The sequence below is a fragment of the Sceloporus undulatus genome, chromosome 9 (assembly GCF_019175285.1).
Source record: "Sceloporus undulatus isolate JIND9_A2432 ecotype Alabama chromosome 9, SceUnd_v1.1, whole genome shotgun sequence".
Lineage (NCBI taxonomy): Eukaryota > Metazoa > Chordata > Lepidosauria > Squamata > Phrynosomatidae > Sceloporus > Sceloporus undulatus.
In genome coordinates this window covers 4181567-4208334 of record NC_056530.1, presented here as the reverse complement: position 1 = coordinate 4208334, position 26768 = coordinate 4181567, and the positions used below count along the sequence as shown (strand labels likewise).

At 42.2% G+C, this 26768-nt stretch overlaps 2 protein-coding genes across 4 annotated transcripts in view; one reads left to right on the top strand and one right to left on the bottom strand.

Annotated features, from left to right (window-relative positions):
- The window catches only part of LOC121916073 (digestive cysteine proteinase 2-like), a 60559-nt gene extending 36021 nt beyond the window's left edge, over positions 1–24538 (bottom strand). The window contains exons 1-2 of the mRNA XM_042440827.1: positions 24468–24538; positions 8098–8157 (exon numbers count right to left, since the gene is read on the bottom strand). Coding sequence (XP_042296761.1) covers positions 8098–8157; positions 24468–24519 — 112 coding nt within the window. The 5' untranslated portion in view covers positions 24520–24538. The remainder of the gene's footprint in view (positions 1–8097; positions 8158–24467) is intronic.
- The window catches only part of FGR (FGR proto-oncogene, Src family tyrosine kinase), a 665433-nt gene that overhangs the window by 532907 nt on the left and 105758 nt on the right, over positions 1–26768 (top strand). The window lies entirely within an intron of this gene.

Below are 26768 nucleotides of genomic sequence, written 5' to 3'. Positions count from 1 at the left end.
TGTATTTTGTCGTATATTTGTAAATGTTTTAATTTTTATTAATAAAATATTTAAAAAAATATCTAATATTACAACTAATGTTTAAAAGCTATGTTTTAAGTCATATATGTTGTTGTCGTTCTGTGTCTTCAAGTAGTTTCTGACTTATGATTCAAAGACATAGTCATGTTAGTCTGTAGAATCAGTATGTAGAGAAATCTTGTAGCACTTTTGGGACTAACTGAAAGAAAGAAGTTGGCAGCATGAGCTTTCGTAGACTAAAGTCTACTTCCAGGAAGCTCATGTTGCTAACTTCTTTATTTCAGTTAGTCTCAAAGGTGCTACAACATTTGTTTTTTGTGGGTTTTTCGGGTTATGTGGCCATGTTCTAGCCACATAGCCCGAAAAACCCACAAAAAACTAAGGATGCCTGCCATGAAAGCCTTTGACTTTACATTGGAAATCTCTATGGGGAGAAATTGTGCCAAGACACTCGGAGACTGGAAAAACTCTGGACCAGGAAAGCACATCTACTCTGCTCACTAACTTTCCTGCTACGCTGCAGAGACACAGACACCATACCACAATTTCTCACAGCAAAAAGGACCTTCAAATCACCACAGGCCAATCACATCTACAACAGGATGGAACAGGCTCTGTTACGGGAGAGAATACACGCCACTTGCAAAGAACTGGACAACATAGACAAGGAACTGCTTCCACTCCACTTCAGCATCAGCCAAAAGATGAACTCCCAAGATTGGGACAAAATTGACAGCCTTTTGCTAGAACATGGCCACATTGCCCGAAAAAACCCACAAAAAAGTATGGATGTCGGCCATGAAAACCTTCGAGTTTACGCTACAACAATTCTCTACATACTGTTTCTGATGTATGGTGCCCCTAAGGTGACTGTATTGTGGGTTTTCTTGGCAAGATTTGTTCAAAGAAGGTTTGCCATTGCCTTCCCCTGAGGCTGAGAACATGTCACCTGCCCCTGATCACCCAGTGGGTTTCATGGCTGAGTGGAGAATTGAACCCTGGTCTTCAGAGTCATAGGTTCAATGCTCACACCACTATGCCATATTGGAGTAGTGCATTTGATTTCAGAAATCCAAGAACTCAAATGCACCGTGAAACCTAGACCTCAGTAATTTTATTTTGGGGAGACTGTAACTCCCAGAATTCCATAGCTAACATGGCTATTGGCCATGCCAGCTAAAGGATTCTGGGAGTTATGCTCCCAAAAGTTATTTTTTTCAAAACTCTGAATCCATGTCAGAAATAGGTTATAAACGAGTCACACTTTTGAAACAAGTAAGTGGTAACATAAGATGATGGCCAACATTCCTATCACTCCACACCCTTGTTTTGTTAGATCTGTAATGGTTGTTAAAGAGTAAACCATCTACATGAAGGTTTTGCCAGGGGGAAGATTTCCAGCACACTGTCAGAGATTCAAGTTGTAATGTCCTATCACAGGTGTTTATCACAGGGAGGTTTTTGGAGCTTTTTGCAGCTCAGTTCCGATGTGACTGTGGGTCCAATGATGCGAATTCACACGACAACGTGATGTGTTATCACACGTGATTCCTTTCTATGGGGGCTCCTTCCGTGGCGCTTCTGCAGTGATTCCAAAGTGACCCCTCATTTCTGTGAAAAAGCTCACTTCGATTTCACCCCGAATTGGTCTGGTGTGGAATGCAACTTTGCTTCTGCTCTGGTACAGCATCACAAACCCCCCGGGTTGCAAATTTCCCGTCATGCGGCACTGCAATTTTCTCCCATTTCCTTTCGGGGGTCCTTTCACTTTCAGGGCAACTTTCAGGGCAACTCATTTTTTATATGTGTGTATGTGCATGAATGTGAATATACAGATATGTCTGTCTGTCTGTCTGTCTGTCTATCTGTTGAAATTGCTGAAATGGAAGGAAAAATAAAAAAGGGGGATGAAAAAGACACAGAAATATTCACGAGGCAAATATTCATGCAATCACGCAATTACGTGAAACAAGGAACAAGAACTTGCACCCCTTTTCACCCCGTAAACGTACAAGGTCATGAAGTGTTCAGACCTCCAATGAGCATATGCAAGATTGCCGATTCGAATAGTTGAATCCGCATGGTATGCACCGGTGTGGTAATACAACTTGCACTCACTCTGCTTTGCGTGAATCCGCATCATGTGACTTGCCTTGGATTCAATTCCCCCTCAATTCAGAAGAGCAATGGAAGGGCAACCAGGTGTGATAAAACATTCACGTTATAACATGAATTCACATTGTTGGACCCGCAGTCATCCCGGATCTGAGCTGCAAAAACCTCCATGTGATAAACACCAGAGTCAAGGTGAAGAATCCCAAGGGAGGTTGAGAAATCATGGAAGAAGTTTGCTCAGCTGGATTTTTAAAAAACATTTTTCAGCAGGTGACAACACAAAAGAATGTTCCTAAAAAACTGAAAATCATAAGCAAGAATTTATCTTGTTGCATCAGAGACAGAAATGATGCCCTGTTACTTACCGTATATACTCATGTATAAGTCGACCTCATGTATAAGTCGAGGTCAACTTTTGGGAGCAGAAATGTGGACTTTTATATGACCCAAGGATAAGTTGAAGGTCAGTCTTAAGGGGGCAGCCCAGCTGGGGAGAGGCTCCAGGACGATCAGCTTCTCTCTAGCCGGGCTGCCTTCTTAGGAGGAGGGAGCCCGGCTGGGGAGAAGCCTGCGAGGGACGCCCTTCCCAGCCTTCTCTCTAGCCGGCTTCCCTTCGCAGGAGGAGGGAGGCCGGCTGGAGAGATGGCTACAGGGCGAATGTGCGCCCTTCCCAGAATCGCCCCAGCTGGGCACTTCGTCAGTGGACCCCACTGACCCTTGTATACGTCTACCCCAGGATTTTGGGGACCATTTGGGGGCAAAAATTTCTCGACTTATAGTCGAGCATATACGGCAATTTGTAAACGCTCCACTGACATGCTTCTCTTCCTCATGGTTCCCAGAAACATTAAGCTAAAGCAATAAAATGGAGTACATTTGTCCCTCCACATTCACTGGAGTTAGGGGTACAGGGCTTCCATGAATGTGGAAAAACCACAAATAACAAAACACTAATTTTTTTGTCTTAGAGAATACCTCTCTAGGAATCTCTAGGTCCTCCAGTGCAACTCTGTGGTCAACATCTGCCAGACATTGACCATAAACTGCGCTGGAGGAGCTACAAATGCCTAGTGGAGTGTTCTCTCTGGGAATCTCTAGGTCCTTCAGTGTGGCTTGGAGGGCCTAGATCAGTGATGGCGAACCCACTGCACGCGTGCCGGAAGTGGCACTTTGGGCCACTTTCTCGGGCACGGGCAAGGGAGAAGGAGGAAGAGGAACGCGCGTGCCCGTTCCTCCTCATCCTTGCCTTTTCCTGGCCTCGGAGACAGCTAGAAGCCAGAAAAGAGCGCTCTGGAGAAGAAGCCAGAGGAGCGCGCCTCTGGCTCCTCCTTGAAGCCTTCTCCCGGCTCCCAGCTGCCTCTTCAAGAGAGCTAGAGGCTGGGAAAAGGGCGGGGAGAGGAGGAGCGACCGGCGCGCGCCAGTGCCGCCTCCTCAGGCAGCTTTGCCTGGCTAAAGCTGTCTGCAGAGACAGCTGGAAGCAGGGAAAGCTCTGTGGAAAGGGAGGCAGGGGCCCTCCCCATCTCCTTACTTACCTTTCCCTGCCCTCCAAGTGCCCCAAACAGGGCTCCTAGAGGGCAGGGAACGGTCCGTGGGGAGGGAGGCAGAGGCCCTCCCCATCTCCCCACTTACCTTTCCCTGCCTTCCAAGTGCCCCAAATGGGGCTCCTAGAGGGCAGGGAAAGGTCCGTGGGGAGGGAGGCAGGGGCCCTGCCATTCCTCTACTTCCCCTTTTGCCTTTCCTCACCCCCAAAGGGATTTGGAGAGCCCTTTGGGGTGAAGAAAGGTCCGGGAAGAGGAGGACTGGGGCCGTGCCTATGGCTCCGCCCCCTCACAGGCCTTTGCTGACCCCCAGCTGTCTCTGAGATACAGCTGGGGGCCAGGAAAAAGGCAGGGGAGGAGCCCTGCCCAGAGAGTGGAAGCTCCGCCCACAGAGGGTGGAAGCCACATCCCCTGGGCCAGAAGCCCCTCCCCAGCATGCAGCCCCACCCCAGGGGGCAGAAGCCCCGCCCCCTGGCACGCGAACCTAAAAAGGTTCGCCATCACTGGCCTAGGTATTCCTGGAGATAATATATTAATAAAATCCATGAATAATCAAATCCGTAAAAGTCAAAGCCGCAAAGGTGGAGGGACGAGTGTAGAAGCAGTCAAGCACTGAACAAGATGTTGCTACATCACATATCTATTTCAAACAGATGTTATGAAGTTTATCGCACGGGGCCTAAACCGTTCCCCAGCGCGTTCTAACGGGGACGAGCGTGGGCGCGCATGGAGCGCGATGGGCACCGGATGGGGCCCAGAACACGACTTTATTGCACGGGGGGACGCCGCCGCCACCGCCGCACGTTCCCATTGTGTCCCAATTCTGTTCCAGAGGGCGCCATTTCTGGGGAAGCTTTGAAACCGCGTAAGGTGAGGATGGACTGTACATTATTTCCTGCATATAATAAATAAATTATTTTGCCTAACCCCTTTGCCAATTGGGAACCATTCTGTTTCTCTGTATTCTGTTCTGACTTGTCTTGAGTACAGGTTGTGCATCAGAACAATCAGATATTGTGGCACTCTCATTCCCCTAAGCGCAAGCCATAGCCTTTCTTGAGCTATGCAAAAAAAAGGATTTGCGGTAGTCAACAAAACATATGCAGATTTTCTTCAGGAATTCCTTGGTGTGGTCCATTATCCATTGTAAGTTTGCAATATGATCCCTAGTGCCTCTTCTTTTCTTGAATCCACCTTACACTTCTGGGATTTCTCACTCCATATATGGTGGGAGACTTTTGTGCATGACTTTGCTTGCATGGGAAATTAATGCAATGGTTCTGTAATTGCTGCAATCTTTTGTGTGTCCTTTTTTGTGGAGGGGAGTGTGTGTGTGTGTGTGTGTGTGTGTGTGTGTGTGTATTAATCACTTCCAGTCTGTGGGCTACTGCTTTCTTTTCCATATTTGCTGGCAGATTTTAATTAAAACTAAGCTTGATTCTGTCTCTGTGTTTGGACTCTGTCTCTCTGTTTCTGGTGATTTGTTTTTTCTGATTGCTTCGAGTGCGGCTTTCACTTAGCTTTCCAAAATTTGGGGTCCATCTTTGTAAGTTTCTTCTTCTCATGTGTCATTCATCCTTGCACATTTTTATATAGCTCTTCTGTGTATTGTTTCCATATTATTATTAGCAATAGCATGCCATTGATAAACATGTTTCTAGAAAAATGAGTTTGGGAAAACTATTTGCTGCAAAATTAGCACAAACATGTGCAGGTTAAAAACTGGGAATAGCTAGGGCAGGTGTTCTCAACCTTTAGTACATCGGATGGCTCGAATTCCCAGAGGTTCCAGCCAATATGGCCACTGTACAGGAATTCTGGGAGCTGATGTCCCAAACTTCTGGAGCACTAAGTGGGGCACCTGTCAGAGAAAATTCTATCTAGATGGGTTAAGCTAGAGAAAGAAGACAAATTGGATTCCACAAGTTCCTTGCCTGTATTTATTCAGCTGTACAGGGAAATTATGGTCTTGGGTTTTGCTTCCCACCAAAACATTAATGGTGTAAGCTTGCATTTCCTATACAGCCAATAACGCAGTGAATCAATCTATTGCAAGGTACAGCATTAATATGAACATGTAAAAGAGAATGAAATATTGAGTGCAAGAGTCCCAGACCCCTATATAGCATCAGCACTGACCCATTGGTAATTATTTTTTTAAAATTTTATTAATACATTCTAAAACAAAACATGACAATAAACAATACACCAAAAACAACAATAACACAGGCAATAACCCAGGTAAGGCCCTGAAAATTATACTGTAAATAAAAGGTGTATTCAGGGATCCTGAAAGACATCTTTCCATAAAAATTTAGCTAAAATTGGGGGATGTCTAGAGACTAAATCTTGCTGGATGTATTCAATAAATGGGTGCCAAATCTTATGGAAGGTCAATCCAGAATGTAAGCCTCTCGCTCTGTTGTTATTCTCTGCCCTTTTCTCCATTAACCACAAGTCCCAGAGTCTAGTCCATCATCCTGCAATATTCAACTTTGCAGTTTTCCAGTTCCTGGCTATCTCAAGCCTGGCAACAGCCAGAAGCAAACTAATAAGTTCTTTATGCTACAGGGCTTTATTTTCATTCATAAAAATGGAGACCCATTGGTAATTATGTCTGCATTGAACTATAGCTGGTTTTGGAATTTCTAGTGTTACTAGTTTTGCTAGAAGAAAGGAAGTGGCTTGGTTACTTCATGTTTCCTGAGCTCATAGCAGGACTGCTTTGATGATTTCATAAATAAACATTTATGGGCTATACATGAATCCAATTTTTAATAAGAAGAGAAGAATTACCATAATGTCTGTTAATGATTAATTTGTTTTCACTGGGCCATAGAGGCAAACCCTGTTTAATTTAGTTGCTTATTTGAACTGTTTTGAATGCAGTTTTAAAAATTAATTCAAGTACTTTGAAAGACAGTGAGATCTGGCTGTAATGCCACAAACCAAACCCACACACACACAGTAAGAAATAAACAGAGAAAAGCTTTTCATATTTTTAAAAATAAAACTTTTACTAATTTCTGGAAATCCAAATGGCAGCTGTTTTGAAAATGAAATAACTATTGTATAAGAATATTATGGAAAACAAATGTTAGGAATTCTAATAACCTCAGTCTAAAACAGTTTGAGATTAACTGTCCTGGCTCAGTGGTAAAGAATCCTGGGAACTGTAGTTTATTGTGGCACTAGAGCTTTCTGGCAGAGAAGGCTAAATGTCTCACAAAACTATAGTTCCCAGAATTCCCTAGCATTGAGCCAGGGCAGTTAAAGCGGCATCAAACTGGATTACTTCTGCAGTGTGTTTTGGACCCTCAGTAACTTTGCCAGGTTTGTTTAGCTCTGTCCCTTTTAAAGTGAGGTGTAAGAAAACTTCACTTCTTTAAATGTGTGAATTACCAGTGAAGCAGTTTTGAATTGCTTTGAATGACCAGCGAAGTGATATACACATATAAATCATCTGATATTTTCAAAGATGTTAACAGGGATGTGGCGACATCATCCTCATGCGGTTATGGCAGTTGCTGTTGAGATTTAGCATTAGTATTTCAGTTTACAACTGGAATTCCTGTACAAACAGATAAATTCAGTCTGAATCTAAAGATTAGAGCACAATCTAAGATTAGATGAGAACACAATTGAAGTGTCTCGTCAAAAGTAAATTCAATGGGACTTACAAGTAGCTGTTTACGGAACTGAAGCTTTAGGGTCAGAAGAGAGATTTGTAAATTTAAGAGGCATGTCAGTGTAAAAAACAAAGATCAAACTGTCACAAAGAGCTAGAGGCCTGTTACAGACTGCCAAAATAAAGCTGCTTTGGAGGTATGCTGTTTAAATGATGCATGCACTCTAATATTCCGGAAGCTGCACCAAAGCTGCACTCCAGTGCTTAGGAACGGAGTGTGGTTTTGGTGCGACCTCCGGACTCTTAGGACCCATGCATCATTTAAATAGCATACCTCCAAAGAGACCCGAAGCAGCTTTATTTTGGCAGTCTGTAACAGGCCATAGAGTCTTTTCCAATGTGGTTTGCTTCCTGTATCCTGAGCTGAGATTGACAATCATTTTGCAAGTAGGAGAACCAAATCAAACTATGCAAAGGATATTTTCATGATTCTGATTCCGATTACCTCTTATACTCACTAGACAGAAGCACAACACCAGTTCCATGAACCAAACTGTGCTTCCATATCTGATCCAGCACATGTATCAAAACCAATTTTACTGCACAAGAAAAGTCAACACTACAAGGGAAAAGGCATACTGGAGGCAAGGCTTGGTACTCCTCAGCATTTTTGTCACTATGGGGAAATGGCCCAGGCTTAGGAACTTTGCTGTCAAAATAACAGAGTTGTCCATACCAGACATCTTAGCTAAAGTCAATAAAGCATGCTGAAAAACCACACAGAGTAAAGCTTACCTTTGACATGGTAGAGGACTCCAAAATCAGGGGTTGTTCTTGAAAAATTGCATCCGTGACCTGAAATAAGAAATATATTTATATGTTGAATACTTAAGATATTGCAAGGGTGGTCAACACAGGATGGGAGTCTCAGGGCAAGTAGCTAATATGGAAGCAATAACTGTCTTCTCTGAAGATGCCAGCCACAGATGCTGGCGAAACATCATGAATAAACTCTTCTGGAACATTTCCACATAGCCCAAAAAACCCACAAAAGCTATGTCTTCCAGCTGTTTGCAATTTTCAGAAACTACTGGGTGCCCTTCAGAAGCCACTGTTTTTCAACTTCTGCTTCCTATAGCTAACAAAATGGCCTTGGGAATAACTATGAATTAAGAAGTCCCTGGCTTGAATCTTGCCTCTGTCATGAATTCAATAGGCAGCTCTGAAGTAAGACAGAAGAAACTTCTGTCCAGCCACAGCTGGATGCCAACAGCAACCAGAATGTTTTGTTCTGTGTCAGCTTTTGTTTCTCTGCCTGAGCACCCAACATGTTTCCTCAGAGTCTGCATCCATGCTGCAGAAAGAAATGGGTTTGACACCATGTTAACTGCCATGAATCAATTCTGGGAACTGTAGCATTGTGAGACATTTAGCCTTCTCTGTCAGGGAGTTCTGGTGCCACAACAAACTACAGTTCCAAGAGTTCCACAGCACTGACCCGTGGCCGTTAAAGTGGTGTCAAACTGGATTGTTTCTGCAGGGCAGATGCAGCCTTAAATGCTGGATTGGGGGGGGGGGGGGGGGGGATAGTGTGAGCCAAGGCTTGCTTTAAGTGGCCATGCTGGCTGTGGGATTTGGAGAGCCACAGCCCCAAAACTGGTGACTTTTCCAGGCTCTGTGTTAGTTTATTAGAAATACAAGTGAAAAGTTACTTTCAAGGTGTAGCTTTGTGACATACTAGAAATCTCCCTTTGTATCAGAATCCAAATTCAGAAGCCATTATCAGAATATGCATGGAAGAAGAAAAACAGAACTGACCCAGTGGCCAAGTCCAGAACATAAATTGGACAAGCTTGTTTCAATTCCCTCTGAATGAAATACCACAGAGCACCTATTGCAATAATGCTCATAACATTTGTCCCTGTCATTAAGCAATTTTCATTTCCTTTGACTGAAGGAAACACGCCCTGAAAATGGGACTCGCCTCTTCCTTCATGTCAGCTTTTTTCCACAGAGGGGACAAAGCCCTCATTTGGAGGCCTTTTGGCAGAAAAGGTACAGAACCTTGAAAAAAAAATGCTATCCAGTTCAGCACATTTAGCTCCTCTGGGCGAAACTGTGAGATACTGTGAGAAGGAGGAGGAAAAAAAAATCAAAGGAACAAGCAACTCTGGTTGTTATTGGCTTCCAGCTAGGGCTGGAGCCATTGAGTTACCGGGTTTCATTACAAGGCTTCTAATTTAGACAAGAACGCTTCAGAAGGAAATGTCCTCTTCTCTCCAGGTTGCTCTAAGTCAGCAGTTCCTGAAGACTCCCAGAAACCCTTTCCCTCACCTTTTTCTGCTTGCTGTAGCCTCCTGACATCAGAGCACAGAAAGTTACTTTTAAGAAGTTAATTGCTTGCTGTTACTGTTTTGAGATCTCAAAAGAAGTTAATTGTCATGACAATTAAAGTAGGCCCTTGGTATCCACTGGGAACTGGTTCCAGGAACCCATGTGGATACCAAAATCCACAGATGATCCAGTCCCATTAAATACAAGACTAAGAGCTCGTACAGATACGCCAAAATAAAGCTGCTTTGGGTCCCTTTGGAGGTATGCTCTTGAAATGATGCATGTGTCCTAAAAAACCAGAAGCTACGCTAAAGCCACGCTCCAGTCCTAAGGACTGGAACGCAGCTTTGGTGCAGCTTCTGGCCTCTTAAGATGCATGTGTCATTTAAACAGCATACCTCCATATTTATTTTATTTTATTTTATTTTTATCCTGCCTTTCTCTCAAAGTGGGACCCAAGGCGGCTAACAACATATATAAAACACATTAAAGCAACAATTAAAATCCTCCAATTGAAATTGTCAAAAGTATTAAAAATTACAAATATAAATTTTACAACGTACAACATTAAAAATAATAATCTAAAATGAACCTCCTCATTCCCAAATAAAACTAAACCTGCAACATTTTAAAAGGTCTGTATAAATTTTCAAACCGTGGATGGTTGAATCTGTGGATAAAGCATTCGTAGATCCAGAGGGCTGACTATATATGTATAATTAAAGGTAGCATTTATTTCTCATTATCCACTAAAATGATACTGTTAAAAACCATCACAGTACTACAAGCCTATGGCACAAAGCCCATTTGCACAGTGGTGGTACACATTTCATGTACCTATAGGAATAACCAGAAGAGTAACAGGTATATTGCAAAAGAATAAAGATATCCAGCATGTTATGCCCATGACGTAACTACATTGTGGCTTGGTTACTGTAAAACTTTTAATTACATGTAACACAATGTTGTTATTGTTGTATGCCATTTACAGAGGTGCCAAGGTGAAGCTATGATGAGCATTCCTTGGTAAGGTTTGTTGAGAGTAGGTTTGCCTTTGCCTTCCTCCAAGCATGAAAGAGTATGACTTGCCCAAGGTCACCTAGTGAGTTCCATGGCTGAGCAGGGACTCAAATTCTGGTCTCAAGTGTCAGAGCATTGAAACCACTGCAGCACACTGGCTCCACACAAACACATTATTTGTGATTAAATCCATTTTGCAGCAATTAAGGCATATATCATACTCCAATTGCAATGTAATGAGGGATAAGCCAACAATAAACTAGAATCCATCAATGATTCAAAATCTGGAGGGGTTAGGTACAAAAGAGAGGTCACTGCTCCCTACTTCTTGACTGCTCCCTCACCAATTCATCTCAGAGAAAGAAGGGTGTCTACCAAAGGTTTTGATACCTGAGAATGCTGTTGTGAGAAAAGATATTCCAAATTTACGGATCTTAGGAATTTATCACACTGGGGCAAATTTTGGCATTAAAGAGAGATTAAAGCACATTTAAGGCATCTCGCAAATCAAGCAAAAATGGTGAGTCATTGCATGAATGATTATCACACACAATTGCGCAAATAAAGTGATATTGGAAATGCATTGTCGCTGAAATCTTGAAAGTAAAAAGATGTGCGTTAATGCTTCTTTGTGACCACTTTAATTGTGGGTTTTGTGTGACGTCGTGTGAAATTGTTTAGCATAATTACGCAATTGTTCCGGGATATTCACGGGATAAATTCCCAATCTCCTACATGTGATAAACTCTCTAGTTGTGTAGGATTAGAAAAACTAACTCCCAGCACATTGCATTGTGCTAAAAAATGCAATGCAAAAATGCAAAAAATGCAAAAGACAGCAAGGTTCCTTAAGTACCAGACAGACACACTGCTGATAACCTGATAAACTCAGCTGTTTGTTTTTTTTACTAATTGTTCTTGCTGATTGGTTTTCAAAAGGCAGCCCTGTACAGTCCATGTTATAGTAGACAGAGTTGCAACAGAGCGTGTCAAAGTTAATGTTCTGAACTGCCGTTCTTGGAATCTCTCCACTTGTTATGCTGGCGTTTAGGTTCTGGGACAGATAGCCCAGAAAAGTAATGTTTCAAAGAAATGAACTGGAGGTGAGCAGATCATGGCTAATGGTAGCTAGGCTCTCTCTGTGGGTTTCTAACCATGCCTACACTGGGCCTCCAGTGACAAATCTGGATCCTGGACCATTTCCAGATTGTAGATCTACATTAGATTAGAAAGAAATATAAGAGCCCCATACAGAATAAGTCAGATATGAACTTCTTACACCTGACCTATCTTGTTGGACTAAGCTGCACTTTATTGGTGTTCATCCAGTCCATTATTAATACTAAACAATCTGTCATTACTTTTATTGCCTCACCCTGTATTTACACAGAAGATAATTTATGCTGGTATCATCTTCATATTGAGACAGAAGAGAAACATGAGTCAGAAAACCTGTGCAAAAGGCACTCATAAAAGATGGTGATAAAACACTGCAACAGTTTAGTACAAAACCATTATCAATGTTGACCTTATACAATAATAGGCAAAATGCCAGTTACAAATAAGTTCAGTTGTTTTTCTGCTACATGAAATGGAGCCAAAATACAACTGACCTTACTTGCAACTTGCGTTTTGCCTATTATGGTGTAACTAAGGTCAACATTTATAATGGTTTTGTACTAAACTATTGAAGTGTTTTATCACCATCTTTTGAAATGAAATGCAGCAAACGTAGCAAAATGAAGTCCTTATACAGGATTATTAAAACTGGCTTCCTATCTATGTCAAACTATTTATGGAAGATATACAGGTAGCTGGGCAGCCATTGAAATCTACAGCAGAGACAGAGTTGATTGAGCTCACTGCCACAAATTGGTGAAACATCAGGAGCTTTATGTTGGTGTTTTCTGGAGGATTCTTTTTTTCAGGAGGAAGCCCACAGTCCTGTTCCAGTAATTTCTTAAGACTTTTCAGTATGGACACTGACGGAACCACGGCAGTCACCTGCAACACTTGTGGGATGTTTGTCTTCTTGCCTACAGAAGTGGAGAACTTCACATGCCCCAACTGCAAGTTGGTAGCTTTCTTGGAAGAGAAAGTGCAGCAGTTGGAGTCCAGAGTAGCTACACTTCAGTATATCATGGAGCAGGAGGATTTCCTGGACACAACAGAACTAACAATCCTGGAAGAATACAATGCAGAGAAAGATGCTGGAGCCGAGGAGGTCACTTCACCTACACAGGAGGCAGACAGCTGGAGGAATGTCACACAGAGAAGTAGGCCAAGAAGGGATTGTTCGGGGAGCTTGCAGCTAGAGAATCGATTCGAAGCTCTTTCCCTTATCAAGGAGAATGAAGAAGAGCAGCATGGACAGACTTCAGGGACAGAGCAGGGGAGCCTGAGAGTCCCACCCGAGGGAACAGTCGCTGCTAAGCCTCGGAGGAGGCGTGTGGTCGTAGTGGGGGACTCCTTGCTGAGGGGTACAGAAGCAGTGATTTGTAGGCCTGACAAGATGTCTCGAGAGGTGTGTTATCTTCCAGGGGCAAAGATCCGTGATGTGACAGAGAGGGCTGATAGACTGGTCACGCCTACTGACCAATACCCTTCCTTTTGGTCCACGTGGGAACCAATGATACTGCAAGACACAAAAGGGATTAAGAGGCACTTGATAGGAAGCTGAGGAATGGATGTAGGTTGTCATCTCGTCTTTCTGCCCGTTGAAGGGCATAGTCCAGGAAGGGAGAGGAAAACGCGGATGAACAACTGGCTTCGCAGATGGTGCCGCCGAGAACTATTTGGATTCTTTGATCATGGCATGTGGTTTCATGAGGAGGGACTTCTTGCAATGGATGGGTTGCATCTCACGCCGTTGGAAGAAATGTTTTTGCCAACAGTCTCCAGAACTTGATCAGGAGGCTTTAAAACTGAGTTCCAAGGGGGAGACAATATAAAGGAAGGCGAAAGGGGCTGGAGAAAATAGTCAACAGACATAGAGGAAACAAGAAAAAAAAAGTGCAAGGTCCCAACAGTGGGAGGCCAAAAAAACTTGCACAAACAGCAAGTAAATGGGACCTGTGGTCTGCGATGTCTCTACACTAATGCACAGAGCCTGGGAAATCAGCAAGATGAACTCGAACTCCTAGTACAACAAAGCAAATATGATATAATAGGCCTCACTGAAACCTGGTGGGATGAGTCTCATGATTGGATGTGGAATAGAGGGGTATAAACCTTATTAGAGAAAATAGGCCAAACAGGAAGGAGGGGATTGCACTATGTCAGAGATATCTACACCCGTGAAGAGATCCAGGACATCAGTCATGGAAGCCAGGTGGAGAGCATCTGGATAAGAATTAAAGGGGAAGGAAACAACAAGGTGTTATGGTGGGAGTCTACTACAGACCCCCAAGTCAGACTGAGGATTGAATGCATATCTTTCTGAACAGAGACCACCCAGTCAGAAAAGAGAGATGTAGTAGTGATGAGCGACTTCCAACTATCCTGATATTTGCTGGAAGTCAAAACTCAGCAAAATCCTCAAGGTCTTGCACTTCCTCACTTGCCTGGAAGACATTTCATGGTCCAAAGGTGGAAGAGGCAACAAGGGCTATTTTGGATCTGATCCTAACCAACAAGGATGGCTTGGTTAATGGGGTGCAAGTGGTGGGATTGTTAGGTGGAAGTGACCATGTTCTCCTGGAGTTTGTTATACAATGGAAAGGAGAAACCAGGCATAGTCAAACATGCATTCTAGACTTTAGGAGAGTGGATTTCAGTAAACTTAGAGAAGTATTGAGGGTGATCCTGTGGTCAGAAATACTAGGGTACTAAAAGAACTGGCAAATGTAATATCTGAGCCATTGGCAATCATATTTGAAAACTCCTCGAAAACAGGAGAAATCCCCGCAGACTGGAGGAGGGCAAACGTTGTCCCCATCTTCAAAAAGGGGAAAAAAGAGGATCTCAACAGTTCATCTGACATCAATACCAGGAAAGATTCTGGAGCAGATCATTAAATAGAGATTCTGTGAACATCTAGAAGGCAATGCCATAATCACAAAAAGTTAACATGGGTTTCAGAGAAACAAGTCATGTCAGACAAATCTGATCTCTTTCTTTGATAAAATTACCAGCTTGGTAGATGAAGGGAATGCTGTGGATAAAGTATATCTTGATTTCAGTAAGGCCTTTGACAAGGTTTCCCATGACATTCTTGCAAACAAGCTTGTAAAATGTGGGCTAGACAACGTAACTGTTAAATGGGTCTGTAATTGGTTGACCGGCCGAACCCAAAGGGTGCTCAACAGTGGCTCTTTTTCATCCTGGAGAGAAGTGACCAGTGGGGTCCCACAGGGCTCTGTCCTGGGCCCAGTGCTATTCAACATCTTTATCAATGACCTGGATGACAGAATTGGGAGCCTACTTATCAGATTTGCAGATGACACCAAATTAGAAGGAATAGCTAATACTCCAGAGGACAGGATCAACATTCAAAATGATCTGAATAGACTAGAAAGCTGGGCCAAATCTAACAAAATGAAATTCAACACAGAGAAATGTAAGGTACTGCACTTAGGGCAGAAAAATGGAATGCCCAGATATAGGATGGGGGACACCTGGCTGAATGAAACTACATGTGAAAGGGATCTGGGAGTCCAAGTAGACCACAAGTTGAACATGACTGAATAGTGCGATTCGGCAGCTAAAAAGGCCAATGCAATTTTAGGCTGCATCAATAGAAGTATAGTGTCTAGATCAAGAGAAGTAATAGTGCCACTGTATTCTGCTCTGATCAGGCCCCACCTGGAATATTGTGTCCAGTTCTGGGCACCACAATTCAAAAAGGACATTGAGAAAGAAACTGGAGCGTGTCCAAAGGAGGGTGACTCAAATGGTGAAAGGTCTGGAAACCTTGTCCTATGAGGAACGACTCAGGGAGCTGGGGATGTTTAGCCTGGAGAAGAGAAGGTTAAGAGGTGATATGATAGCCCTGTTTAAATATTTGAAAGGATGTCATATTGAGGAGGGAGCAAGCTTGTTTTCTGCTGCTCCAGAGAACAGGACCCAGAACAATGGATGCAAGCTCCAGGAAAAGAGATTCCACCTCAACAGGAGCCCTGGTGGCGCAGTGGGTAAATGCCTGTACTGCAGCCATTCACTCGAAACCACAAGGTTGCGAGTTCAAGACCAGCAAAAGGGCCCAAGCTCGACTCAGGCTTGCATCCTTCCGAGGTCGCTAAAATGAGTACCCAGACTGTTGGGGGCAAATTAGCTTACTTGCTAATTAGCTTACTTGCTGTTCACCGCTATGATCTTTGGAATAGCGGTATATAAATAAAACAAATTATTATTAATTAATTATTATTAACATTAGGAAGAACTTCCTGACAGTAAGGGCTGTTTGACAGTGGAACACATTTCTTCCTCTGAGTGTAGTGGAGTCTCCTTCCTTGGAGGTCTTTAAGCAGAGGCTAGATGGCCATCTGCTGGGGATGCTTTGATTTGGATTTTCTGCATGGCAGGGGGTTGGGCTGGATGGCCCTTGTGTTCTCTTCCAACTCTATGATTCTATGATTCTACAGGTGGTCTGGGGGAATTCATGTCAATTTTGATGAAAAAAGAAGATAGACTCCTGAGAAGCTATTCTTCTTTTTGTTTGTCACATTGCACCTATTACGGATCTGATATGTGTATTAGCTTTGCGTTTCATTTATTGTTTTATGAATTTTATATCCCATCTTTTGACCAAGCTAACAATAAAAAAATTATTTAAATAAAATTAGAACTCAGCAAGAATAAAAGACAGAGATAGCACTCAGATAACTAGCTCCCTTTAAAAATTACTTACCAAAGGTTTATATGAATAAAAAGGCCTTTGCCTGCTGGTAGAAAGACAACAGGAAGAGAGCCCAGACAGCTCCACATTGTTCCAGAGTCTGTGCATGGATAGTTTATTACGGCCTTAGACCAGCTTACAGAGATGAAGTGAGATGTCAGTCCAATAAAATTATTGACATGAAATGAGAAGGTAGCACCTTGTCCTCTTATACAGGAAAATGTCTTTGAACAGTCCTGATGGTGCTCAATTTAGGGATCGCCTCTAGGAATTCAAAAAGATGACCGAAGTTTCAGCCAAGGCAGACGTTATGAATTTTGCAGACTGTGCATGGAACTGTATTTGATGAATGAAATATGTTGAAGCTGAAGCTTGAAATTCTTGGTACCTTCTTAAAGCTACAGATCCTAGAATGCCATGGGAAAGATTCAGGGTATATCCACACTGCAGAAATTAAGTTTGACACCACCATGACAGTTAGCCATGACTCCATCCTACATAATCCTGGGATTTATAGTTTGGGGAGGCACCAGATCTCTCTGACAGACCAGGCTGAATACTGCACCAGACTAAAACCACCAGGATTCCATAGCTGAAGCCATGGCAGTTAAAGTGGTGTCAAGCTGCTTTATTTGTGCAGTGTGGAAGAGCTGCCGGCCACCTGATTGACTTGACATCAGTTTAGGATCTTGGGTGTATATCACACACACACTCCAGCACACCTAGATTCAATAATAAGACAAACCCAATCTAATCTAATCTAATCTGATTGCTCAATAGTAGCACAGTTATATCACAGGTACCAGTGTAGGTGATCCAGCAAGTCTGTTTGATTACTGAGGCAAATAATAAGATGGTAGCTACTCTACTCTGTGTACAGAAACCAAATGGACAAGCAGTTTAATTTTAGTTTGACAATGGCAAAAGGACAGTGTCCTCCATTATCATGGAGGGCAACCCACTAGTTTAGGGACCTTAAAACACACAGTCTATTTTCCAAGAAGGAAAAATGTCAAAGTGGCACAGGAGGAATGGGTGTGTGTGTGTGTGTGTGTGCTATTACAGTGGAGCCTTGTTATATGCTGGGGTTAGTTTCCAAGATCCCCTGTGTATAACAAAATCTGTGGATGCTCAAGTCCCATTAAATATAACAACAAAGCAAAATGGTGTCCCTTATAAAAAATGGAAAATCAAGGTTTGATGTTTGAAATTTATACTTTTTTTGAACATTTTCAAACGGTGGATGCTTGAATCCGTGTATAAAAAATCCGTGTATAAGAAGGGCTGACTGTATTACCCCCCAACACCTGAAGCCATTGCCACTTTCTACCTCACAGCTGGACTGACCCTGATGCAATAAGCCCACTATAGGGAGCATGGAACTGACCATATTTATATTTGAAGTTTATGACAGTGTGGCGTAATGGTTTGAACATTGGACTACAACTCTGGAGACCAGGGTTCGATTCCTTGCTCGGCCATGGAAACCCACTGGGTGACCTTGGGTGTGTCACAGAACCTCAGAAATCTCCATGACAAGTTTGCCTCAGGGTTGCCATAAATCAGAAATGACTCGAAGGCACCCAGCAAGAACAACCTGTGGCACAGTCTATTAGCTGTTCTTGAATGGGTGTGCACTCGCTTGTGGCTTATTAGTTAGGCAAATCAAGGTGAGAATAACAACAATTCCAGGAGGTGTTGCACACATTCAAAGATAGCATCACTGAGGTGGAAAAATTTTGCTTTATGCAGCTGTTATATAACTGTTAGGACATACTGACAAATGATTAACATGCATTCCCATACCACAGGTGCTGTGTGTAGGGAAATGTCCACAAGTAACAACATGAGTGCAACAGTGTCTATGTTCTGGTCCAGCAATGTATTGCCAGGTCACCTGGGTGTGCAACTCAATTTCTACACAGAGATTTGGACCAGGTACAATTGGCTTTCAATGCAAAAATACAGTAAGTAGGACTTTATGAATAGATTAGGTGCTAAACTCCCTGTGACCACTTCCACGTCGGTAAAACAACAACAACAACAACAACAACAACGTGAGCTCTGCCTTGCATTTTCCTAAGAATTAAGTTCTGGTTTGCAGCAAAGCTGCACACTTAGTGAGGAGATCTCCAAATCAGTAAGATTTGCATTTACTGTAACTCACCCCAATCTGATATGGTCGCCCCCCCCCCATGTACTTAGCATACCTATTACTGCAATGCACCCCTTTCCAAATTGTATCATGACCTTTGGGCTGAAAATAGTTCTCTAGGGGCTCAAACAGACAGGTCAAAATAAAGCTGCTTTGGGTCCTTTGGAGGTACTGTATGCTGTTTAAATGACACATTCATTTTAAGTGGCCAGAAGCTGCACCAAAGCTGTGTTCTAGTCTTAGGACTGTAGTGTAGCTTTGGCACAGCTTCCGGCCTCTTAGGACGTATGTACCATTTAAACAGCATACCTTCAAAGTGACCCAAAGCAGCTTTATGTTGGCCTGTCTGTTCAGGCCCTATGTCTCTTTCATGCATTTGGAATATGCATCTAGAGTGAGATGTAAAAGTACATGTTTTGGTAATTTGCAGTAGCTCAGTGAGGGCTTTGAATGTCCAAAAGGTAATCCTATTTACATCCCCATTTCTCTAAAAAATTTATTAAATTCTCTTCTGAAATGTAAAAAAAGAAGAAACTTGATTGAAACTAAGGATGTAAGTGCTGGATGCTCACCTCTGGAACCAAAAACAAATCTCTGGGCTGAGCACATCACTTGAGTGAGACAGTGTTGAAATTATCTCCTCAATTCCTGGAATGGTCCTAGCAATAATTTTACAGTAATCCCTGGATAAGGAATGTATGGCCTTGATTGCAACTCCCATCAATAGTTTAGCTGACTTAGGCTGATGGGAGTTACAGTCCATGATATCTGGAGTAGCTCACCCCTTCAACAAACTAATCTGGAGGTTAATCATATTGTGGATCACTACAGCTAAATAGACTTCCTTTAAAAAAAATTGTTACTAACAAAATGATGATATTTTACATGTACAGCTGCCCCTCCAAGTCTGCAGATTTGAGACCCACAGACTTGAAAATCTGGGGAAGGGCAAGTGCCATTAACGTCAATGGGATGCGCGCCTGCATGCACACATTTAGTTATGTTTTTAACTTTTGCATGTTTTTGTATCTTTTTAAAACTTTTTTTTTTAGCTAGTTGATTTTATTTTTTTTATTGTAAAGTATTAAATGGTTTTATTTGTGAGCTGCCTGGGTCCCTTCCTGGGAGAAAGGCTACATAGATATAAATAAATAAATAATAAACCATGAGGGAATGCAGTCAAACTCACCTAGCAGTTTCCTAACTTAATTATGTCTCTGGATCCACCTATATTTTCGTGCGGGAACCAAATTAAGGAGCTCACCCCACAATGTTAGTGCTTCCATTGCTGCATTCTAAACAATTTTAAGGTCCAACAATGGCCTATGAATGCAATATATAAATATTTCAAATAATTATTAGAATCATAGAGTTGGAAGAGATCTCCAAAGGCCATCCAACCCAATCCCCTGCCATGCAGGAATACACAAACAAAGCACTCCCCCAACAGATGGCCATCAAGCCTCTGTTTAAACATTTCCAATTTTTTTCACACTCCTAGGCAGTATGTTCCACTGTCAAATAGCTCTTATGGTCAGGAAGTTCTTCCTAATGTTAAGGTGGAATCTCATTTCTTGTAGTTTTAATCCATTGTTCTCTGTCCTGGGGGTGAAACAAAGGCCTGTTACAGACTGCCAAAATAAAGCTGCTTTAGGTCTCTTTGGAAGTATGCTATTTAAATGATGCATGGGTCCTAAGAGTCTGGAGGTCGCACCAAAGCCACACTCCATTCCTTAGCACTGGAGTGCAGCTTTTGGTGCAGCTTCTGGATTCTTAGGATGCATGCATCATTTAAATAGCATATCTCCAAAGAGACTCAAAGCAGCTTTATTTTGGCAGTCTGTAACAGGCCAGAGGGGCCAAATAAAGCATTTGAAGGGGCAGCATTTAGATGATGCACCCCTCCAAATTTGGTGTAAATTGTATGTCACTCTGAGAGCCTTTGTCGTTGAAAAGTGGGATAAAAATACTCGAAATAGATACAAAAACATAATAATAAATGAAAATAATGAATTTAGATTCAAAACAGTGGAAGATTTATTAAAGGAAAACTTAAAAATACACTGGTATTTGAGATGGCAACTAAAAGAAAGATTCAAATTAGATTTAAAAGGGAAAAAAACTATTGCTAAGAAAAAAAACTGAATTAGAAGGAGTATTAAATTTAGAATATAAGGATATGCTCTCCAAATTATACAAATATCTACTCAAGATTGAATTAGAAAAAGAAATAATTAAAAACAATATGGTGATATGGGCCCAAAATATCGGTCATACTATTGAACTATCCCAATGGGAATATAATTCGGGAAAGGAGACTAAGGCGGGATACAGACTGCCCCTTTCCCCGCCGGATCGGGGCCTGAGCTGCCACGGAGGCCCCAATCTGCTTCCCCGCGGCCTGGAAAGGGGTGTCCTTGGGGCTTCATGCCCCAAGGACACCCTGACAGCGGTGGGGAAAGAGAGAAAGGGGCTGCTCGGTCCCTTTCTCTTTTGAATTGCTGGTGCAGCTGTGTAAAAGCTGTGCCAGCGATACACAGCACAAAAGGAGCTCCATTTTGGAGCTTCTTCTGGCACCACTGAAAGGGCGCCACAGGCACCCTGCAGCAGCGCCAGGACATAACAGCCGCACCGCACTGTTTGGACGCGACGCGGCCATTATGTCAAAATGGCAACACCCATGTAGACAGGGCGCGGCCATGTTGATGTCCTGGCAACGTACTAGGGTTGCGGGGCATATATAAGCAACGCCCTGAGGCAACCCTAATACATCACCAAGATGTGCTATTGGGCCCCTCTGGACAGGGCCTAAGATATACAAAAAGTCAACGCTTACTAGAGAATTATTATAAAATGCTATTTAGATGATATTTACCACCCGATAAGTTAGCAAAAATGTATGGGATGAATAGTAAATGTTGGAAATGCCAAAAAGATAAAGGTATGTTCTTTCATAGCTGGTGGTCCTGTAAAAAAGTCAAAAAATATTGGCTGGAAACACACAAAATAATAGGTAATATTTTAGATATAACATTTGAATACAAACCAGAAATGTATCTGTTAAACATTTTAGATAAGGATTTGGGGGGGGGGGATGTGGAAGAATAATGTTTCATTTAATCATTGCAGCTAGAACTGTACTATCCAGACATTGGAAAGAAGAAAAAAAATCCCGATTTGGAGGATTGGATTACTAAAATATATGATTTGGCTGAGATGGACAAACTTACACGATTACTGTCAGATGGAAATATGGAAGAATTCAAAAAAGATTGGGGAAAAGTAGTAATTTATTTACAAAAAAAAGGATTATTAACAACAGAAGGATTCTTAGAGTAAGGAAGAAAGATGAAGGAAAAAAGAGGAAAGAAAGAAAGAAAGAAAGAAAGAATGAATGAATGATTGTGCCTTATTTTACTTTATCTATGTATTTTTTCCTCTTCTTTCTTTTTGCTTAGATCATTATAATTTGGTCTTAATAGATAATTAGTTTAAGTAAAGTGTAGAGACCTACTATATTTTATTAACCTTGGAGCTAATTTAGAAAACTTTAGGATTAAGTAAACAACGAATAAGAACAAAGTAAATAATGGTATTCACGAATCTAGTTAGAGTAGCTGAAGAAGACGAGAAATAGAGGACATTTTTATTGAGTAGTAGCACACATACTGTAATATTTGACTAAATAAGGAAAAAAGGGTCTAGAAAGAAATTTACGGAAATGATCTCGTTCACAAGATAGAAAGCTCTTTCTTAGTTAAATGTGATGTATTTGACATGTTTTATGTTTTAGATGTGCAAGGAAATGATATAAGATGCAATCCCTGGGTCAAGCTAGACAGTGGTTAAGGGGAAGAAGCAAGCATGTGAAAAAGGAAAGTGTAGGTAGACAATGGGAACAAGATTGTAAAAGAAGAAGATGGAGGATCAAGTAGAGAAGAGAGGCTCCAAGAGGGAGAACATTAGTGATGGCAAGTAGATGGAGAAGATAAAGGGAAACCCAGGAAGATGCGACCAATACAAGTATTGGGGGGGGGGGGGTATGGGGATCTTATAGATAATTTTTCATTCTATGTAAAGTCTGTATGTGTTGTATATTTGGTGTGTCTTAATGAAATTATAATTAATTTATTTTTTTTAAAAAAAATACTCTAATTAAATAAATAAATAGTGTCATCTGCAAATTTGATAAGCATACCTTTTATTCCATCATCTAAATCAGACATAAAGGTGTTGAACAACAACACAAGGCCTAAGACACAGGCCTGAGGCATCCCACTAGTCAATTCTCTCCAGGATGAAGGGGAGCCACTGGTGATCACTTTTGGACACACATCCTATTGCAAATCCATCTAACACTAGCTTGACAACTATCCTGTAAGCCTATCAGGGAGGACCTTGTCAAAAGCCACAATGAAATCAAGATACAGTCTAATTACACCATTCTCTTGTAACTATTAAAAAAAAGATATGATTAGCCTGGCATGATTTGACTTTTAGTGAGCGTGAGATTCTTTTCTAAGTGCTTACAGACTGTCTGTTTCATGATCTACTCTAGAGTCATTCTTGCTATTGATGTCAGGCTGACTGGGCAGTAATTGTTTGGGTACTCTTTCTTCTTCTTTATTTCTACATACCTGGAGGTATGTAGGGGCAAATGCTGAACTGCATCCCGACAGTCCCTACTGATACACTGCCAAGGGGAGTCCAAAATACAGGCAGCTGTCTTGATCCGTGTAAATAAGGCTCTTTATTTTCACCACCGGCAGATCTTTTATACAGCTAATGGGTCTTAAACCACCAATTTAAGACTGTCACCCACAAATGCTACAGGAGATACCTCACATCAATATATTGTTGCTGGAGAAATCCATCAATTACTGTAAGGATTGCCACTCCATTCAGAAGAACAGTTGACCGTGATAATGTCATCTTGCTTGATACTGTGACCCTTGATGTCATGATAGAAGTGCTTCTGTCTTCTTGCCCTTCACTTATTTTGCAGTCTTATCACCTGGCCAAAAGGTCTTTACAGCAGTCACCATGTAGCAGAACAGTCTAGAAAGTTACTTTTGGAGTCGTTAAGCCCCCATAATCCCATTGGCCATGATGCTTGGGGGATTCTGGGTGCTTTTGTCCCAAAAGTAACTCTCCCAAGGTATATGGCAGACACTGTAAGAGTTGATTACTCACCCTAGCAGCCTCTACTTACTAGGGGCAGTCTATTCTGATAAGAATGAAAATTCCACATAACTGAAACACATACAGTGATCGACATGTAAGCATATTGGAAAGCAGACACATGACGAGTACACTGAAAACACCACTGATGACTTACAAAACTCCTACTTTGTAGGAACAAATACCAGAAATGCCTTTGCCTTCCTCTGAGACTGAGGGGTTTCTTGTCTGAACACAGATTTGAACCCTGGTCTCCAAAATCTTAGTCCAGTGCTCAAACCAGTACGCCACACTGGCTCCTATAAAAATGGGACCTGCAACAAAATGATGCAGTGTGGAGTGCTGCTCTTGAGGATTCCAGTCATTCAGTTCAACTCTCCAGCAGTTTTTCTTCAACTCAATCAATCTTCACAAGATTTCTCTTCTTGTGGATATCTGCAAAATGTGAACTACACAAGTAGTGGCACTCACAGCCTGAACAACAAAAATGGAGCCAAGGGAAGAGCAAGCATTTACTTCATTGAGCCAGCAAAGCAAATCTATGAACTTGCTTTCAAGGTAGCCTTAGCACCTACAGATGCAAACATCACCAGAAAGGAAAGCTCTGACTATAATATGCTCTGCCAGCCCAAAACTCACCTAAAGCAAAACTCCAAAAGCACAAGATCAACAGACTGCAAAATGTCTCCATGTCTGCTCTGGCTCTTCCCTGCTTCTTCTGAAACAGAAAAGTATACCTTCCTCTTTTTAGATGAAGGCAGCCAGCCAGCCAAAGGGAGCATCCCTCTCTGGGGTGGAGCTTCATCTTGTGTTTCCAAATCACTTGCAGCACCTTGTTTCAGTGCAACACCTTGTATCAGTGCAGGTAGATGGATAGAGTCTGTCTTACTGAATATTGTTCAACTGCAGCCCCCATAAGCCCCCATATACTTGACTATAAGTTGACCTCATGTATAAGCCGAGGGCACGTTTTGGGGCTGAAATTATGAATTTTGCTATGACCCGTGGATAAATCGAGGGTAAAATTTAGGGGTATATAGGAAAGGATCGGATGAAGCACAGCAAAACAATGTCAAAGAACTAAGTAAATTCCAGTAGACATAACTCTTTGTGCTTACTCTTAAGACTGGATGGATGAGAGAGTAGAGGGTGTTGGTGCTTCATATATTATACTCTTGCTTTTCATCAGGAGGAGGTTCCTTCTTTTAAATAAGAGTTAAGATAAAGTACTTAAACTGACAAATGGATAAGTTGACTCAGGGTTTTGGGGTCAATTTTTTGATCTAAATATATAAGTCTAGAGTATATACAGTAGTTAATGCACCTGGGAATTGCAGATCAGCAATATCTTTGAAAGGGACACAAGTTCCCTACCCCTGCCTTACAATGTCTGCTCAGAAGTGAGCCCCAGGGTGCAGTAACACTGTAGAAATCATGCAGTTGGACACCGCTTTATAGCTATAGAATCCTAGGATTTGTAGTTTCACAAGGTCTTTAGCTTTGCCTCACAAAATTACACATCCAAGGATTATGTAGGATGGAGTTGTTGTTTGCCTTCAAGTCGTTTCCAGTTTATGGTAACCCTATGGCAGACTTATCATGGGATTTTCATCACGAGATGTGTCCAGAGGAAGTTTGCCATTGCCTTCCCGTGAGGCTGAGAGAGTGTGATTTGTCCAACATCACCAAGATCACCCAGTGGGTTTCCATGGCTGAGTTGGGAATCGAACTCCGCTCTCTAGCGTCATAGTCCAGCACCCAAACCACTACGCTATGTTGGCTGGCTGGCTGGAAGCATGGCAGTTAAAGTGGTGTGAAGCTGCATGATTTCTGCAGTGTAAATGCGCCTCTGGTGAATTCAAAAGAATCATAAAATCATAGAATCATAGATTTGGAAGAGACCGCAAGAACCATCCAGTCCATCCCCCTGCCATGCAGGAACTCTCAATTAAAGCATCCCTGACAGATGGCCATCCAGCCTCTGTTTAAAGATCTCCAAAGAAGGAGACTCCACTACACTCCGAGGAAGGAGTGTGTTCCACTGTCGAACAGCCCTTACTGTCAGAAAGTTCTTCCTAATGTTGAGGTGGAATCTCTTTTCCTGGAGCTTGCATCCATTGCTCTGGGTCCTGTTCTCTGGAGAAGCAGAAAACAAGTCAGCTCCCTTCTCAGTATGACATCCCTTCAAGTATTTAAACAGGGCTATCATATCACCTCTTAACCTTCTCTTCACCATGCTAAACATGCTCAGCTCCCTAAGTCGTTCCTCATAGGGCATAGTTTCCAGACCCTTCACCATTTTGGTTGCCCTCCTTTGGCTCCAGTTTCTCAACATCCTTTTTGAATTGTGATGCCCAGAACTGGACTCAATATTTCAGGTGGGGCCTGACCAGAGCAGAATAGAGTGGCACTATTACTTCTCTTGATCTGGAAACTATACTTCTATTGATGCAGCCTAAAATTTCATTGGCCTTTTTAGCTGCCGCATCACACTGTTGAGTCATGTTCAACTTGTGGTCTACTTGGACTCCCAGATCCCTTTCACATGTAGTTTCATTCAGCCAGGTGTCCCCCATCCTATATCTGTGCATTTTATTTTTCCGCCCTAAGTGCAGTACCTTACATTTCTCCGTACTGAATTTCATTTTGTTAGCTTTGGCCCAGCTTTCTAGTCTATTCAGGTCATTTTGAATTTTGATCCTGTCCTCTGGGGTATTAGCTACTCCTCTTATTTTTTTTGTCATCTGCAAATTTGATAAGTGTGCCCCCAAATCTGTCATCCAAGTCATTGATATAGATGTTGAATAACACTGGGCCCAGGAAAGAGCCCTGTGGGACCCCACTGGTCACTTCTCTCCAGGATGAAAAGGAGCCATTGTTGAGCACCCTTTGGCTTTGGCCAGTCAACCAATTACAAATCCATGTAACAGTTGCCTTGTC